At 48.8% G+C, this 17,997-nt stretch overlaps 5 protein-coding genes across 5 annotated transcripts; 2 read left to right on the top strand and 3 right to left on the bottom strand.

The window, feature by feature from the left end:
- Positions 1-1,737: 1,737 nt before the first annotated feature.
- On the top strand, positions 1,738-4,433 carry J7337_013441 (uncharacterized protein; the record flags this gene model as incomplete). The annotated part of the gene is made up of 3 exons (XM_044830931.1): positions 1,738-2,070; positions 2,162-4,372; positions 4,425-4,433. The coding sequence occupies 3 exons, from the start codon at positions 1,738-1,740 to the stop codon at positions 4,431-4,433; spliced, it is 2,553 nt and encodes an 850-aa protein (XP_044674206.1).
- Positions 4,434-5,497: 1,064 nt separating this feature from the next.
- Positions 5,498-10,378, bottom strand: J7337_013442 (uncharacterized protein; the record flags this gene model as incomplete). Its single annotated transcript, XM_044830932.1, has 4 exons — positions 5,498-6,888; positions 6,956-8,316; positions 8,372-9,520; positions 9,570-10,378. 4 exons carry the CDS (start codon positions 10,376-10,378, stop codon positions 5,498-5,500), a joined length of 4,710 nt encoding a protein of 1,569 aa, XP_044674207.1.
- Positions 10,379-10,774: 396 nt separating this feature from the next.
- On the bottom strand, positions 10,775-11,957 carry J7337_013443 (uncharacterized protein; the record flags this gene model as incomplete). Its single annotated transcript, XM_044830933.1, has 2 exons — positions 10,775-10,899; positions 10,955-11,957. 2 exons carry the CDS (start codon positions 11,955-11,957, stop codon positions 10,775-10,777), a joined length of 1,128 nt encoding a protein of 375 aa, XP_044674208.1.
- Positions 11,958-12,318: 361 nt separating this feature from the next.
- Positions 12,319-14,062, bottom strand: J7337_013444 (uncharacterized protein; the record flags this gene model as incomplete). The annotated part of the gene is made up of 7 exons (XM_044830934.1): positions 12,319-12,510; positions 12,561-12,897; positions 12,947-13,219; positions 13,265-13,388; positions 13,437-13,669; positions 13,719-13,843; positions 13,892-14,062. 7 exons carry the CDS (start codon positions 14,060-14,062, stop codon positions 12,319-12,321), a joined length of 1,455 nt encoding a protein of 484 aa, XP_044674209.1.
- A 2,759-nt stretch (positions 14,063-16,821) lies between these two features.
- On the top strand, positions 16,822-17,556 carry J7337_013445 (uncharacterized protein; the record flags this gene model as incomplete). Its single annotated transcript, XM_044830935.1, has 1 exon — positions 16,822-17,556. The coding sequence occupies one exon, from the start codon at positions 16,822-16,824 to the stop codon at positions 17,554-17,556; it is 735 nt and encodes a 244-aa protein (XP_044674210.1).
- Positions 17,557-17,997: the final 441 nt, after the last annotated feature.

Raw genomic sequence — 17,997 nt, forward strand, 5'->3', positions numbered from 1 at the left:
AATCGGAATCCGAGCTCCATCTTTTTCCTGAGCTTCATTCAACTCCACCAGCCTCGCTTGCGTCGAGGAAAGAGATTGAGTTTTGGCAACTCTTCATTTTGCCATTCTCCATCCTAATCCCGGATTTTCCTTGTCCTTGCCTTCTTGTTTATTTGCCGCGAGACCAAAAAAACCTGATTGTCGCACGATCGGCGGAAAAACTACCGCCACACCAAAATATCAGTGGGGGCTTCCGGTTTCAGAATCTCACGTCCAAGATAAGTTATAATATTCGGGGTCGCTGACATGAGAATCACGCATTTCGCCAATATCAGGCGGTGGTTATACTATATATATATATATCACCGGAATCCCGCAGGATGTAATGTAATTAAACCCACCTCGCGTGGTCGTTGTCTGTAGTATCAAGACTCTCGTCAGATCATGAACCAAAGTTTCAGGGGACGAAACCCCCTGTAGGGGAGGGCATTACAGGGGGAGCGCTTCACAAATGACGCAACAACTGATTGAGACACTTTGTCCGTGGTCAAAACTCGAGCGACAGGCATGGATTGGTCGGCAGCTTGCCTCGTTTGGGGCTAGACACCTCTGTAACCTTAATCCCTTCAAGCTTTTTGGCCTCTCTTCATCGAGGCCAAGGGGTGAAAGTGAAAGATTGGGTTTTTGAGTTTGGCAGAGCATAAAATGTCGCTTGAGCGTTGCATCTCGGGGAGAAACCAAGTTAATTTTCCCGTTCCTTTAGGTTTTGGTCAGTCACATTCCAACTGGCGATAACCACTGCAAACGGCGCGTTGACGATTTCCACTCAGCCAGCCAGCCACCCCAGCTTCTATCTGGTCTAGCGCTCTTAGCCAAGAGATTAAAGAGCCAGGGGTCAGCGCTGGAGCTGTAAGGGGCAGACGCACTGCGAGAGAGAATGGCGTGAACGATTGGCTTCTTTACTGAGAGACAAGAGACTTGGCGTTATTGATGGGTTCTAGACCCCCATAACCTTAAAAGAAACAACCTTAAAGACCTTAAAGCAGCAAAGTCAGTATCACGAGGTAAGGGGCAGCACCACGCCGTTGCGAGGCTATTGACGATAATTCCCACCGACAATTCACCTTTGTAACCGCATGCAGCCAGACTTGTTTATCTGGCGCTGTTACCGCTGCCGCTGCCGCTGCCTCTGCCTGTCTCACGCTGATCGATCCAGTTTCTCACACAGTCTTCTCCACCAAAGTGACACCCTGACATGGCCCTCTTTCTGCGGACTGTGGAACCCTGCGAGCCTTTGCTTTGCCGATCAGGGGCATCCGTAGGGCAATTGCAGGCCTGTAGACTCCAGAAGACTTACGCGTACTGTTACCTCATATACTCCTCACAGTAGATCTTTTTTCATCGTTTCAAAGTGATCGTCTGTCCCGTCTCCCGTCTCCCTCTCGCGCAAACGCAAAACCCAAGTCAAGTCCCTCCTTACGCTTGTCTTTCTTGAACTTTCCATTGTTTATTTGTCTCGGTTTTCGTTTTTCTTGTTTCTAGCTCTCTTTTGCATTCCAAGAGTCTGTCTCTCGCTCCCTTGAACAAAACTCCACCACCGTCAACATCAATCGCCATTTTGGATTCTTGTCCTTCAGATGATTTCATCTTCAACATAGCGAATTCTTTTTGCCGTTTTTTCTCTTTTTCGTCATTCGCTCGGCCCGCTAGGCGCCACAAACAATCGTTACACATCATCACTAAAAATAAATCGTCACAATGACAATAGGCGCAGCACTCCCAACTTCTGGTGTTGCGCTTAACCGGGTGCTGGCCCTCGGCTTGACGCTGGTCGTCATCTTAGGCATCGCCATCAACCAGCTTCAACTGAGCGATGATCCGTATCGCTGTAAGGCTCTGCTTAATGATGGAACCTGGTTGAACACTCCTGCAGAGAATGGAAGCAGAGCGCCTTTCACAAACTGGCAGCCTCCCGGATGTATGATCCACAAGTACAAGAAGGAGGAGATTGAGGAGTGCATGGAGGGACGACACATGCTTTTTGTCGGCGACTCTACAACCCGACAGGTCTTTTATGGCATGGCTCGTCTGGTAAGTCGATGATATTTTAATTGTAGATGTGTTACCGAATTATTTGGTCAATGTTCAATTGCATGACCAACAGTCGCTAACACCACGACAGCTCGACGCAGAAAAGGCCGAGGAAGTTCGAGCAAACAGCAAGAAGCACGAAAGCCACGATGTAGAATTCGGCGGCATTCGACTCAAGGAAATCTGGGATCCATTTGGCAACGACAGCGCCATCGCCCGCAACGAACTCACCCTCTACCACGAAGAGAGGATCAACGAGGTCCCCGTCGACAAGCAAAAAGGTCCCGCCCTGGCCTTCATGGGAATGGGAGTTTGGTTCGCCGCCCGCTTCGAGAAGGAGGAGTCTATTCCCATGTTCAAGGCCGCCTTCAACAACATGTCTGAGCTCGCTTCCAACATGGACTTTGAGCCTTTCGGCAACCGACCCATGGACCCTCGTGATGGAATTGGCAATGAAGTCTTCTGGGCACCAATTGCCCCACCCTTCTACGACATGCTCCCCGATTACCGCAAGACTGGTGTCGCTTCGCAACCTGGCGAGGTCGAGGAGATCGATGAGTTCCTAAAGACACAGGAGCAAGAGTCTGGCATTCCCATGTTGTGGTCGTTCCCCGCTTTGTCGTATGACCAGCAGGATGCTATCGGCGACCACGAGAACGGCTTCCATGTCACCGACAGCGTTGCTGAGATCAAGGCCCAGATCCTTCTCAACCTTCGATGCAATGCCAAGCTCGACATCCAGAAGTCCTATCCTTATGACCGCACTTGCTGCACTGACTATGGCCAGAAGTCCTTCGTCCAGATTATCCTCGTCACTCTCGGTATTTTCTACGTCGGCGGTGCTGCCATCACCGAGATTCTTGCTCTTCGATCTGGCGAGCCTCCCAAGTTGGCCATCTTCAACCTCGATGTCGCTACCTTCGTTACCGGTCTGCTTGCGTGCTACTGGGCCGACCGAACACAGTCTTTCGCCAAGGGCTCCAAGGAGTACAACATGTTCGACTTTAACCTCATGTCCGCTCTCTGCTTCATTGTCGGCTTTGCCTTCATGACCAAGTCCAAGCCTCCCCCCCCTCGACCTGGCGCCGCTCCCGTTGCTGCTCCCGCGACTCTCGACGATGCGAAGCCTCTGTCTCGTGACCAGACCGATGAGTGGAAGGGGTGGATGCAGGCTCTTATCCTCGTGTATCACTGGACTGGTGCTTCGCGCGACCTCAACATTTACGTCGGTATCCGTCTCCTCGTTGCCGCCTATCTCTTCCAGACTGGTTTCGGCCATGGTGTTTTCTTCAGCTCAAAGAAGGACTTTTCCTTCAAGCGTGTCGCCGCCGTTCTTCTCCGTCTTAACCTTCTCAGCTGCGCGTTGCCCTTCTTCATGAACACCGACTACATGTTCTACTACTTCGCTCCCCTCGTCAGCTTCTGGTTCCTTATCATCTACGCCCTCTTCGCAATTGGCCAGAAGTACAACGACAACACCTGGGCGCTTATGGGTAAGATCGCTGTTTCTGCCGCTATCTGCCCTGGAGCTATGCTCTACACACCCATCCTGCAGTGGGTTTTTGATGTTTTGAACATGGTCTTCCGAATTGAGTGGGATCTTCACGAGTGGCAGTTTCGTCTCGGTCTTGATGGTCTCATTGTCTACGTTGGTATCATCATGGGTGTCGCTTCTGTCCGAACTAAGCTGTATAACAAGATCCTCACCCAATCTTACGGCCTGGCCGGTGTCGCTGGGATTCTCTCCATCCCCCTGTACTGGTGGATTGCGGTCAGCAGCGCCGAGAGCAAGCAGGACTACACTGCCCTTCACCCCGTCTTCTCCTTCATTCCTATCATGGGCTTCATCGCTGCTCGCAATATGTTCCCCACCGCCCGTACATGGTACTCTCGAACTTTTGCCTGGATCGGCCGATGCTCCCTCGAGACCTTCACCCTTCAGTTCCACATCCTCCTCGCTGCCGATACCAAGGGTCTCCTCCTTCTCGACATCTTCAAGGGTGACGGTAGCCTCCTCTGCGACCGCTGGAGGTCTTTGATCATCATCGTTCCCGTTTTCTTATGGATCAGCTCCCGCGTTGCCGACGCTACTGGTGGAATGGTCAAGCTTTTGACCAAGGACTGGGCTGCACAGGAGCAGGATGAGCAATACGACGTGGAGGCCAAGGCTGATGCGGAACCTCTGATGAGTGGCAACATGCTCTCTGGGTTCACGCGACACATGCCCTCAAAGTCCTCATGGGCCAACAACCTCAAGCTCCGCATGCTTGGCCTCTTTGTCCTCCTCTGGACACTCAACCTCGTAAGTTTCTGTCCGCTATTTCGCACTGCAGACCATCGTTAACATTTCTCAGTTCTACTAGACATTCATCACATAGCACCGGCATTAAAACAAGGCGTTTGGAGTAGCGAGTAGCATTGACGACGAGTCAGCTTGGGACCTTCATTCATTCCGCACGAAACGCGTGTTGGATTTTCTTTTTCATGGGCGCATTCACCCGACTTTTGGACATGACATACATTCGAGGCTTATCAATAAGCTTATGCATAAGCCTCCACGGCACGACATAGATTTTGTATCGTAATGATAGATTCTTACATGATTCATCAAATTTTATCTTTGATGCTCAAAGGCTGGCAAAGAATTCGTGGAGCTCTGGAAAAGGCGAAACAGGGCGGGTAAGTTCCTGGTTCGGCACAAACAATTCATGCATCAAAACGGTCGCGACGTCGTGTGATTGTTGCGGATGTATTGCTCGTTTCATCTAAATTGGGTGCACCTCGCTTAGACTAAAGTTCCATTGGGAGTGATAACTGATCAATCTCACGCGGTTGTATTGGATTCAGTGCTTGTGAGCATCTAATCTCGCCCAATATAGTCATTTATGTGCGAAGGAATGCACTTTGGCGTAGGCCTATCCGAATGTGACAGTCATATTTAGAACCGACATTGTTTGCAGCCTCTCATTGCAATTTCATTATCATTCACCGACAATGAGTTACAGGATAATTTCCAACGTCAAAATTGCCATTAAGTAGTATTGTTGTGCCTGTTGCCTATCAGGCCCTGTTATCTTGTTCTCCGGATCCCAGTCGCCAGGTAACACACTAAATGACGTTGGGACACAATCGGGCCATGACCCGCGCAACAAGAATTAATCCGCTGCCTGTGTGGTTCAGTAGTCGATTAGTTTCAAAAGGCGCTGAAGGGAAGAAACGAGGTATCATCCCTGAGAAGGCCTGTGGAGGTTTCTACTCTTTGCGCCGTGGAGTGAAGAGGCGTTAAAGACTACGAAGTTGGTTGGGATGGATTGACCAACAAATAAGTATTCGGATATCGTGTCTCCCCCAAACCATCTAAATGAGATTATGTACACAGTCTGTTCTCAAAAAGCACACCAGGCACCCAAATAAACCTATGCAACACTCATCTTTTGACCCAGTTCTTGAACTTTGACCATCTTTTCTTCTTACCCTCAGCTGTCGCGTTGCTTGTACCATCCAAACTCTCCTGAGCACTTTCCGCGTCATGGCTGGAATGGCCGACACTAGGGACAGTAATGGATGTAGTCTGACTCACGATTGAGCCAGTTACTGAAGCATCCTGGGCCTGTTCGCCGCTTGTCATCGACGCCTCGCCATCATCATCTGCCTGTCTCGACGTCGATCTGTCCCCAGTTCTAAGTCCCAGAACAGTGTGACCAAATATCACAGCCCCTTCAGCATCAAGAGATCCTAAATGTACAGGCTTCAAGCCGTGCGGTATAGTACGGGACCACCATTTCTTGGCAAGGAACTGGACAGGGTTGTGATTGCACTCTGACCCAGCAGTTTGGACAAAACTACTAGCTTGCCTCTTGAGGCACTTGCAATACGAAGATGCTTCTTTGGCAGCTACCCAAGTAATCTTCTTGGTTAGTTCGCCTCCAATAAGGCCCGGCTCCATCCTAAGGAGACGTTTCTCATGGAGCATCTGCATTGTCGATATGGAAGCAGCAAGATAGTCTTTTCCTGCTGGAACCGATCGCCAGCTTGGGCAGATCAAATCAGGTTCGTCGGCGCGTATAAGATCTCCAAATCCTCGCCCGAACAGGGCGGTGATACCAACAGTCGGTATCAGGTCGATCCATCCGTGTCCCCATGAATTGAGATGCTGAATACGTGGGTAAATAGGAACTGCTGGATCAATGACATCCACGATGTCGAAACCAACAACATCCCGACGTGGGTCCAAGGTTTGAGAGATCTTGATACCATCTTGAGATGCCGCCTGGGCTTGTCGATCGATCAACTTCTCTATGGAGTGAAGAATTCGCTTTACTCGCTCTTCAAAGGTCGAATACTTGGTTGCAGGTACACCATTCGAATCCATGTGCTTGTCAACGATGTAAACGTTTAATGCCCTGTTTTCCCAGTTCTTTAAAGTCTGAAGTGCCGCTTGGCGACTCCCAACACCTGGCCAGTGGTCTTTGAGCTTGCTGGGATCATATACCCAGTCGTAGGCTGATTCGGGGTCGTTGATATCTAAGTGAAGTGAAATGCGGACGAGATGGAGCAGGGCAGAAGCACCGTCGACAAGCCATGCACGGCGTTCTTCAACATCGTAGAAAATCACTGGTTGAAGTTTGACCCAATTGAGAAGACTCGGGTAGTCTTTCTCTCGTTGGAGCCAAAAGGGTTGTTCCTTTTTGTTAACGTCGAGCATGACACCAGCAGTAACAGGACTTCCACCTTCTATGTATAGCTTGTCTACAACAATGGATGCTGATGATTTCGGTAGACCGCCAGGTTTTATCTCGTGATTAGCAGTGTGATGTCCTATTCCAATGAGTCAGTGATCGGATATTTGGAGGAATAACAAACTCAGGAGATAGTGTTGTCTCACCACACAAGTCTGTTGCTTTGGTACACCATCCAATAATGTGACGTTTGCCTTCAATATGCCGAAGGGAAATTTCTTCAGAAGATTTGATATCAATATGATCGAGCCTCGGATCCACGTATGAGATTCGCTCCTCAGGCTTTTGACTAACGAGGAGATGCCATACCACGACGTCAGCAGTCGCTTGTGTAGCAACCATCAACATGTTGAAACCTTTGATTACCAGCCTGCTACCCCACTGGACAACCTCGGAAGATCCCACTATAGACGCTGCATATTGCAAAGACACCTCGAGGCCAGGGTTCGGCACTGAACGTCGTAGTATCGGGTAGCCTCGTACAATATTCAGAGAGCTGAATAACCGTTCCCAGCAGAAGCCTTGTTTTGGGTTATAAGCGGTCTCCGGGATTTCAGAGAAAGAAAAGCGACACTTTCCCATAACAGAAGTGGTACTTCCACCGTTATCATTCAAGGCTGTGGCTGAGAAATCGGTAACACGTGGCATGATCGATATAAAGCCGGTGTGCTTGTGTTCTCGAAAGACCGAAGCTAACCAAGCAATCTGTTCACCTACCTCTGAAACAGCGTAGTAGCCGCCCCTGGCCGTGATTTCGTATCGAACGTCTCTGTTGCTGCCTTTATGCATAGAACCCTTAAGAAAACAATGATTGGAATAATTCTCTCGAGTGGTTCCGGGCCAGTTAGGCGCTGTCCTAGTGCTAGACTGAACAGTCTTAGGAGACACACCACTAAAACAACTCTCTTGGTCTGATAGAAGGGCTTGCATTAGGGAAATAATGGCACCGCCAGATTGGGGCCATGTTTGGGCCATGTATTCTGCGACACTTGTAGCTTGCGCTTCGTCGCATTTGCCTGTCAAGCAAAGGATGTTGGTCAAGGCTTTGCCAAAGGAGGAGGAAATCCCGGAGCGCTTCATCATTCCAATGATATCCAAGGTCAGAGAGTATGTCATTTCGAAGTCGATGCATGCTTGCTTTCTGCTCATTTTGTGCTGCGGAATATGTTCTTTCAAAATACTTCTGATCGTAGCGCCAATCCTATTCATCAAGCTAGGCACTTCGCAAGATAGTCGACTTTGTTGGCTGATATTTGTTAGAAGCCATTGATAAGCCTCGGATCCTAGGATGAACTGTCTGTACTGGGGCATCTGTGAAAGACCGTTCGGTTCTCCAGAACCAATGTCGCCTATCCAGTCAACGATCATTTCTTCTGGCTTTCTGAAGGGCTTCGTGGGGCTTTCATCCTCGTAGTCTGCTTTCCCCGAGCTCATGTAACTATGACCAGACTCGCTCTCAGCTGTTTCAAATGCCGGAACTTGGAGTTCGAGGAGGTCCACAATATGCCTACGGCGCGTGTAAGCTGTGAAAACTGTAGAATGTATGGAGACTGCATGCTTACCTCCTCTTACGGTGGATGATCACAGAAGTCTCGAGCTGAAAAGTATTCGTTGATTCTCCATGTAGCCTCCATGCAAACTCTCTGAGCGTTTCTTCAAGGAATTCTGGTCCAACGTTTTTAATAGTTGTGCATTGAGCATCGGAGCTAACATCCTCGGCGAGTTGATCTATGAAGGCCTGAAAGTATTGCAACTGGGGGTCATCAGAGAGCGTATCAAAAGAATACGTTGTAGCTGCATCGAATTCAGCGCAATTCTTTTCGGACTTGCGAGAAGACCACTGATTCTGTCTTTCCTTAGGATGGCTTGATGGTATACCCTCCTCTTCTTCCGCTTGGCATTCTGTTGTCTGCAAAGAACCCAAGATCCTTTTTGGATTTTGGGGCTGATGCGGCATAGAAGTAGGAACAGTCGAAGGCGGTGTCCCATGGCTCTGGTTTTTGAATTCAATGGTTGATGAATATAGGCTATTGGTGATGGCATCGCTTTGCACACTACCATGCTCGTGAGGGCTTTGGATGTTAACTAAAGTAGGGTTGTGATGGCAGCTGTCCGCTGGCCCTGTATCCTTCATCGGGATCAGGTAGACACGGTATGGGTATTCATCTGGGACGTGGGCCATGGCCTGTTGATCACAAAAGAGATCCGAAGTTACAGAATCAATAGTTGGATGACCCAATAGCTGATCTTGACCTACAGACTCCTGCTCAGAGCTGCAAGAAGCGAGATCTGATGACAACACTAGCAAGACGTTAAATTTCCATATGGAGTCATTTTCGTTGTCCTGTTCAACTCCAGGCACAAACGATACAAGCTTCTTAATGAACTTCTGCTTTTGAAATTCGCAGATGACCTGAGGTGTTCCATGTTCCTGGAGTGATATCTTCTGAACAGAAGAGGATGGGTTCGGCGCAAATAGGGGTCTTTTGGACATTGGAACGGCCCCTCGACGACAGTAGTTTGGTAGCATGTGTAGCAGAGGAGTTCCCTCTCCACGAGCGAAAAGAATGTCATAACCGGATTTCTCGAAGTTCACCACGTCGCCACTGTCAACAGTGACTTGGGCCGGAACCAGACGCTTTAACAGCGTTGCCAGCGTATTTCTCACGGCATGATCATTGTCAAGAATTAGGATTTTGAACACACTCCGACTATCACAAAAAATCAGTCTTGTGCATCTGAGCAGTAGAATAACCTCACCTATTTGCTTGTGGATCAACGGGATCTCCATTGGAATCATCACCATAGTTATGACTCAAACCCCTTCTGTATTTGACTGTGTATGAGTAACCCCATGTTGATTTGTCCAAGGCTCCATTTTGGGTGATGTTTAGGTTCCGTCTTGCGTCAGCGATCATTGAGCGCTCCGCTTCATCAACGGTTGGAGCAGAGCTGAAGTCAAACGAGCTCAGTGTCCCAGTCCCTGTCGGCCCTTCTAACGGAGAATGGAAACGATTTCTGTCTTCTTTCGATCCGTTGTCTTGGTTGACTCCAAGTATATTAGTACTGACTTCAGCCTGAAGCTCTGGGTCCAGTTGAGACCAATCAGCGGCATAAAATACCGACTTGTGTGGTGGAGTCAGCTCTTTGTAAGTCCATGCTCGACTCGCCCACCGACTCTTTCGGGCAGGTGAAGATAAGATTTCTTTATCATCATCCTTGATATTCGCATTGGGTATTTCGCTTAGATACCGCAGACAAACACCTGCTTTTGAAAACATTGAGTAAAGACTTTTCACGGTCTCCTCCTTCTCAAGCGTGTCTTCTGCATTGATACAGACACTGTCCGCCCAGAGCCACATGTAGCCCTGAGTAACAGCGGCATGGCAGGCGTTGACGATCTTGGAATATCCGGGTTTTGAAGTGTGCTGACTTAGATCTTCAAAGTCTTTGAAGGTCAACTCCTGTTCCGATGAATACCAGCAATGAGAGAGGATCGCGTAGGGCGGGTATGCAGAGGCGTCCTCAAAACTATGGAGTTTCAAGGTCTTCACGTTGAGGAACCTCATGGCTGACTGAAGTGCTCACAGAAGTATCTGGAGGCGTAGAGATGGTTGTCGATGGATTAGGCTGTATTAACTTTGGTAGCTGTTTATGAGCGAGACAGTCGGCTCCATCATCGATTCAACTCTTTGGCGAAAAGGTAAACTGATACTGAATCAACAGAAAAGGTCATCTTTGCGACACTTGAGAAGCGGGGTAAGGCAGACATGCACAGCCTGATTTTGCGAATGCTTGAGGCTGGTGGTTGGTTGGAATTTCAGCCGCACCATGAGATTTCTGGGCAAGGGCTGATGCAGCCTGAGACGAGGCATTTTTGGAAAATAAGCAGACAGGATCATTGATGGTCACAGTTTTAACAAAGTGTGTTTATGAAATAAAGATAGCTGAAGACTCTATTTACACTACTCTAAACGGCCGACATACAGCCCTTGCATGAATCGACCATTGCCGTAGATCTCCTCCATTTCCGCATACCACTCATCGTTGTCCGACTCTGGCTGCGGCAATCCATTGTAACCATCATCGTCTGTATTATGATTAATCAAACATTGTACAATAGGCTTCATCTGAATCGCTCTCACCATCTGAATCACTAACCCACTCACAAGGGTTCTCGGTTTCTATTCTCTTTTCATTGTCTGGAAGTGAGAGCTTGGGACGCTCCGGGGCTTGGGGATCTTGTGCTTCCTTGATTGCTTTCTCACTCGCAGATCCACCGCTTCTCTCGATTGAGATCAGAGGGCGGAACGTGATGGAGACGACGTAGTAGTCGAGTTTGTGGGGTTCCGTTTCATCTCGGATCCAGCGTTGACCGTGCCAAGTGCTTGAACCGCTCCAGCGACTGACTTTGCGGTTGGAATGTGATGTGTCTGCGTAGAGAACAACACCATCAGGTCGTTTGAAGAACCATGAGTCGACCATCTGCTTGGCAATCTTGTCGACCTGATCCTTCTTACGCTCGAGGGACTCTAACTCGATGCAGAATTGAGTCGTGCTGGGAGTCAGCACTTGACAAACACCCTCGATCCAGTTTCCATCAAAGTGCAGGGGCTCGTCCTCCTCCCAATACCACCAATCAGTGTGACGAATGGTGAGCGTAATGGTGCGGGGAGCCAGATGGGGCGTACGTAGGACTTCTTGCAGGCCGTTTTCTTGGAGCCTGTACATCTGAGCAAAGACTCTGAGTCTCTCGATTTCAACCTTGTCTGTTCCTAGAGATTTGGAGATCTTTGCGAGCATGGGGCGCAAGCGTGGAGGAGCTTTGTGAGGCGGAGGAGCGCGATCTTCACCTGTAGCCCATTCTGTGTGCTCACGTAAAAGGAATGGTTTGAACCAAGTTTCGCGATAGATAGCGCGACATGTACGAAGAAGTCTGGTATCGGTTGATTGAGCTGCTAGATAAGAAGGGCGAGTGTAGCATGTGTTTTCCTTGAACTTTTTGTCCGGTGTTGGGTCCGGATGATCCGTGAGGACATAAGAGAAGATGCTGTCTCTGACTTCTCCAGGGAGTTTGGCATATAGAGGGCTTTCATCTTGAGGGATTGGGGCCTTGGCGAGGATATCTTGACGTAGTAGGTTGGTCATCTTGGGCGATGGAGAGAAGCCTAGGGATTGAAAGAGTAAGGTCGGCGTATCTCTAGCCAAGTTGCGTATTTATTGCATGCTCTAAGTTAGGCAACCGTGCGGGGCTAAGCTGGGCCACCCAGTCAGCCAAGATAATGAGGTAATTTTGTCTAAGCCAATAGACACTTCTCGGACGTGTTTGCATGATTGCAACGAATAAAAACTGTCTGTGGCTCGGCCAGCATGCTGCAAGCCGAAAAACTCCCCTCAATCCACTCCAGGGGGTCGACATTCACGGTAACAAGGGTCAAGTGTTCGGAGTATCATCTATTCAGAAATCCCCGAGTTATATAGGCTACATTATTCATTTCTCATTCCACATTTAGTATCCGTAAAGGTTGACCTGCTCAGAGGTGGAAGCGCGGATGCGGCGGTTCTCGCGGATCAAGAGGACGCGAATGGCCCAAGCGCAGGCAATTGAGCACAGAGCAAAGCCAGCAGAAGCACCGAAACCGATTCCATATCGGGGAGAGTCGCTCTTGGGCCAGAGGTAGGCACCATAGATGTAACCGATCTATGCCAAAGTCAGTATGTGTGATGAAGCAATAGAGCTGGGCATCTTACCTGTCCCCCGACATTGGTCATTGCCAAGACAACAGCCTTCTTCTCCTTGGTCTGTGATAGAGTTGAAGATGCCCATCCGATGATGACAGAGTTGACAGCATAAGCACCCATGGGGAAGATGAAGCAGGCGACGTAGCGAGCAGCGGTGTTGAGAGTGCAAGCAGCTAGAACGAAACCAGCAACGGCAATGGATAGTCCAGCGGTGATGTGCCAGGTACGCTCGTGCATGCGTCCAGAGTTCCAACCAAAGAGGATACCAGCTGCACCAGCGAAGATGAAGGGAGGGCAGGTCATAACGAGGGTAATAGTAGTGTTAAAGCCAAGAGTCTTGATGACACTACGAGACTGTTAGCTGTGAACATGCAAATCAAACCAGGACCACTCACGTAGGGAAGAAGGAGTTGAAGGAGCATGCAGAGAGATGGAAGTTTTGCATGAGACAGAAAAGCCATGTTCGCTTGTCAGCGCAGGCCTGCTTCAAACCCTCCCAGGATGAGCCACCCTCCTCAGAGTCATAGGCCTTATCCTTCTCCATGCGGCCGTGAGCAAGCTGCCTCTCGCTTTCGTTGAGCCAGCGGGTGGTGAGGGGAGTGTTAGGAAGCATGAAAAAGCCGATGATGGCGACAAGAGCAGTAGCAGCGCCCTCGATGATGAAGAGCCTATGACCGTTAGATGGTTCTGAAGATATACGCTAAGGAACTTACCATCGCCATCCTGCAAGACCAGCCTTTCCATCAAGGCCTGCAAAGATGCCAGCGGCAATGAGACCCGAGAAACCAGTGGCTAGAATCTGAGCACAGTAAAGCACGGCAATACGAGCAGCGACCTCTGGTTCATATTAATATCTTGCGTACTCCTCACGAGTGAGAAACTGACCTTTGCGGGTATAGAAGATGGAGAGCATGTAAGTGGCACCAGGATAGAAAGGAGCCTCAGTGATACCCAGGAAGAATCGGCAAGCGACCAGTCCACCATAGTTCTTGACAAGAGCAGTGCAAGCAGAGACAGCAGCCCAAACCAACATCCAAGCACTCATGTAAATACCAGGCTTGACCTTGGTGATCAACATGTTGCTGGGAACCTGCATAAGAACGTAACCAACAAACAAGCTAAAGTCATCAGCATTATTCCCAAAACTTGGTAGTTGTTTCAACATACATCGAAACAGTCGTGTTGAATTCGGTACCAGTCATGTTGAGATCCTCCTCCAAGTTATTCAATCGTGCTTGAGCAATGGCATTTCGATCGACGTAGTTGAGGAAGTACATAACACAAAGACAAGGCTGCGAATGTCAGTCTGGTAGCCAAGCATTGGCGCGTTGATCACTCACCATGATCCAAAGATCAAGCTTCTTGACAAGGCGGATCTCTTCAGGGTCTGTCTTCTTGGCAGTACCCGTCCAATCTCGCTCCTCCACCTGCGAAGGCTTCTCATCCTCGAGAATGCTATTGACATGCGCAAACTCGGGCGCCTCGCGCTTCTGGTCAGTAGTGGTAGCCATTGTTGTTGTTCTCGTTGTGTTGGTGAGTTTGGCGTGACGAAGAAAATTTTCGTAAAGAGGTCCAGGCTCTCTATATTTATGGGTTCTGACGGTGATCTTCGCGGGGAGCGGGGAATAAACCTGGGGAAGTGGTGGTAAACCTGGGGTAAATGGCCTTCGGAGGCAGAAGTAGAGGCCGGAGGAAGGAAAAGGTTACTTTCAAGGTTAATTTGGGAGGGGAGAGTGACGACGCTAATGACAACTGTGTAGTGTCTTATTTGATGCTGGATGGGGTTATGGTTGTGGAGATGGTGAGTGAGACTGGGGGAACCATTAGATTTTGATGGGATGGCCGATACAACTCTAGGCCCAGTCAAGAATGAGGAGATGGTCATAGCGAACATGGCAGTAGACCCGAGAAAACGGTAAATGTTAAGAAGCATCAGTGTGCTTATCTGTTATCAATTTGGCTTCAATCTCATTGCCATTCTCACTGTCCGCTGTGCATGAACTCCAAATTTGCAGATCCGCGCTACGAGTCGTGTGTATTTTACGCATAAAGTATGCTTAATCCAGCCCTGGATCATCATCCCAATGACACCACCATTACTTCCAACATCCAAGGACAAATCTCATCGGCGCTACAACACGGCATGTGTCCGTCACAAATCTAACTCAAGATGAGATAAGAGACAAACATCTTCCACGGAGTCTACTTTTTGAGCCGTGAATTTGCTCCCATCGCAAAGCTATCACGCAAAATGGTTCGGAGACTGATGAAGCTCCGATGGTTCACGTGTCGCGCTACGTGCCGGAAAAGGGTCGAGACTCTAAGAGATAAAACGCCAGCGCTTGGCTAGATCTCTTGGGGTTGTTTATCTGGAGATTTCTTGGCTGCAGGCTAATGGCGGGGCTCTGGGGTAGATTGGATGACATTTATAAGCGGTGTTTTGTTTCTGAAGCCGATGGTTGAGAGATAAATGCATGGATTTATTTGTTGAGGCCGCTCCACGATGTCAGCACTCAATTTCTGTACCCAAAACTCGATTGACCAGCCGGCACCAGATTTGAGCCGCCAGGTTTGTCATATGGCAAATGCCTGTTCTATTCGAAAATAGTGAAATGTCTGTTATCTCCCCCGTTTGTGTCAAAAAGGGCGGTTTTGGAGTCATAGCAAAGCTTGGCAGACACCAGTCACGGCATCACGACCCGGCCTGGCGAAAGCGGAAAATGGTTACCGGAAAAGCCAAGTCAGTTACTCAACAAAGCCTGCACCACTCATGGTGATATATAAGAATAGAGGCTCCATCTAATGTAGTTCTATGATTTAAGAAGCGATTGTCATAATAATACAAGGTCAAACCTAGATGCAAGATCCTTTTTCGAGGGCTATTCAGTGACAGGCTTTTCCATACTTGCGCAACCTCGCATAATTGTACGGCAAAGGCGCCAGAAAACCCGCTGCAACTGACACCAGAGCAGCGAGCCAAAATGATGGGTCATCAAGAGCAACTTGTCCTCCCGTCAAATAGTAATCCACAGCATTTTCAGCTGCTTCCATTGTCAGCATAGAGATGAGACTCATGCCGACAGCTGTCCTCATCGCCGTAAGCCAGGATAACCCATCACGGCCAATGCGTAGCATCACCGTCTCGAGAAGAATGGACGTTGAAACACCAGAGGCCACTGCTTTATTAGTTTTGCTTCTTTTGAAGTTGATTGGCTACTAACTTGAGATTGGCATCACTATTCCCATACTGAGCCCGGGATAATAGGCTTGGAGAAACCACATGGCTGCAAAGTCACCGACTGTACACCCGATGAGGCATCGCGTAGTGTTGACAGAAGCCCTCTTCCAAGCTGATCTCAATGTCCAAAAGTCGCGAGATGTTATAGATGGTGGAGTCGATGGTTGTGATGCGTTCTTTTTGCTACAGCATTGGCTGCTGGCCCGATGTTTTTGCAGGCTGATACTGATTGAGGGGACGTTGATCGCAGTGGCGAGACGCGATTGCGAGATCGCGAAGAAGCCCGCACGACGCGCGCAAAGTCGACTGCTGCTCCTGACTCCATTCATATTATGTTTGTTGAACAAGGGACGAATAATGCGAATTGAGAAGAGGCATGAATCGTTCTTGGTCTGACGGAATTGTTGTTTTCTTCGCCGTCGCGAAATTAACTCAGTCCCACTTAAAATGCTCACTCACAGTCATCGCCGGTTGACGACGTCGACAGGTCATCGCTTAAGAAATGAAATGAGAAAATGGCTTGATCGATATAACTTGTTGTAGGCCGCAGGCTGGTAGATCATCAAACCGAGAACACGTTTCAAGGCAATTCTGGATAGAGTCCATCGAGAGATGTCAGAACGGGCAGCTCATTTCACGGCTCTTGTCTGCCAGCATGACAGAGGCAGTCAACTGAGAATCTTAAGATTGGCCTCACCAGCCTACATTCGAGCTAAGTATTTAAGCGAATGCCTAATGCTTAGTTGCTATCATCTGACTCGATCGTATACACAAGGCCAAGGCCTCAGCCGAAAAGCAACGGTCCCAAAACGTGCCTTGGCCGAGCCGATAGCGGAACACCTTGATTTGTCATCGGATCAAGCTTCAACTTTGTCACGATCATGCATTTGTCCTTTAAATGAGAAACTCCTTCGCCCTCGATTTGTAAGCTAATTGAGTCTTGTTACACGGACGGCCCTTCCCTTTCCTTTCTTCTACACAGAGCTACCTCTCAGGACAGCCAACGCCACCTAAGATTCGAGGTTCACAATAATGAAGGGTAGAAAGATCGTAATTTCAGGTGCAGGCCGCGGCCTTGGTCGTGCTTTGGCTATCGTCGCTGCTTCTCAGGGAGCTACTCCAATTTTGCTGGGGAGATCCCAAAGCGCATTACAAGAAGTCACTGAGACAATCAAGAGCGACAGCGGTGCAACGGCGTACCCTATTATCTGCGATCTTTCGGACCCTACTTCCGTGGCTAAAGCGACGAAAGAGATAACTGAGTCTCATCCCAATATCGAAATCTTGGTCAACAATGGAGCCCATTTCACTGAAGGCAGCTTCGACAAGCAAACCGATGATCAGATCCTGTCTGTCGTGAACTCAGCTGTCACTGGCACCATGATCTTGACACGACAGCTTCTGCCTCTGTTGAAACAACGACCTCGAGCAGACATTCACAATGTCGTGTCTATGTCTGGCCTTCAGTACGCCAGACTCACCGGTGCTTCACTTCCTTTCAGAGCGGCAAAGGCTGCTCAGGATGGCTTCACTCAGGGCTTGGTGGAGGAACTGAAAGGTACATCGGTACGCGTTACTTCAGTTTACCCTGGATTGATTGAGGATGTATCGCCCACCAGCACCGAATGGCAAAATCAGCGTGGTTCTGATGAGGGCATAACAAACAAGAACGTCGTCGACACGATTATCTATGCACTATCGGCGCCCCCAAACATGTCCTTACGCTCTATCGTTATCGAGCGGACTTTTTCAGACTTCCTGATTTGAGCAAGAATACAGTCAGAAAAGAAAAGAGAAAACAACCGAGCCTGATGCCTCGAGAGAGATTTTCGACAGGGAACAAGCAATATTTATTTGTGAGACTTCGGTGGGATGCTGTGCTGGGGGAAGAGTTGTTACCAATAATATACCGTTCACATTGAGGTCAAATTTCTTGACATCTTGCTTCATACAGTTTCTGTCTAGTGAGTCTAAACTACTTCGAGTCCCTTAAATGGCTCTGGTATCCTTTTCTTCCATGGTTTCCTTTTCCATCTCCTCTCAATGCGAAACCCTGATGATGTTCGAAGTTTTGATGCGGCGGAGAGATCGGTTTTACAACCAGTTCCAGCATTTTCTGTACCCAGCTGAGAAGTTAGATCCTTTTCCAGCTCTTCATAGACTCTTGATGAATCTCGAATCTTGAATGCCTTGAAGAACAATGCGGTG

The sequence above is a fragment of the Fusarium musae genome, chromosome 11 (genome assembly GCF_019915245.1).
Source record: "Fusarium musae strain F31 chromosome 11, whole genome shotgun sequence".
Classification (NCBI taxonomy): Eukaryota; Fungi; Ascomycota; class Sordariomycetes; order Hypocreales; family Nectriaceae; genus Fusarium; species Fusarium musae.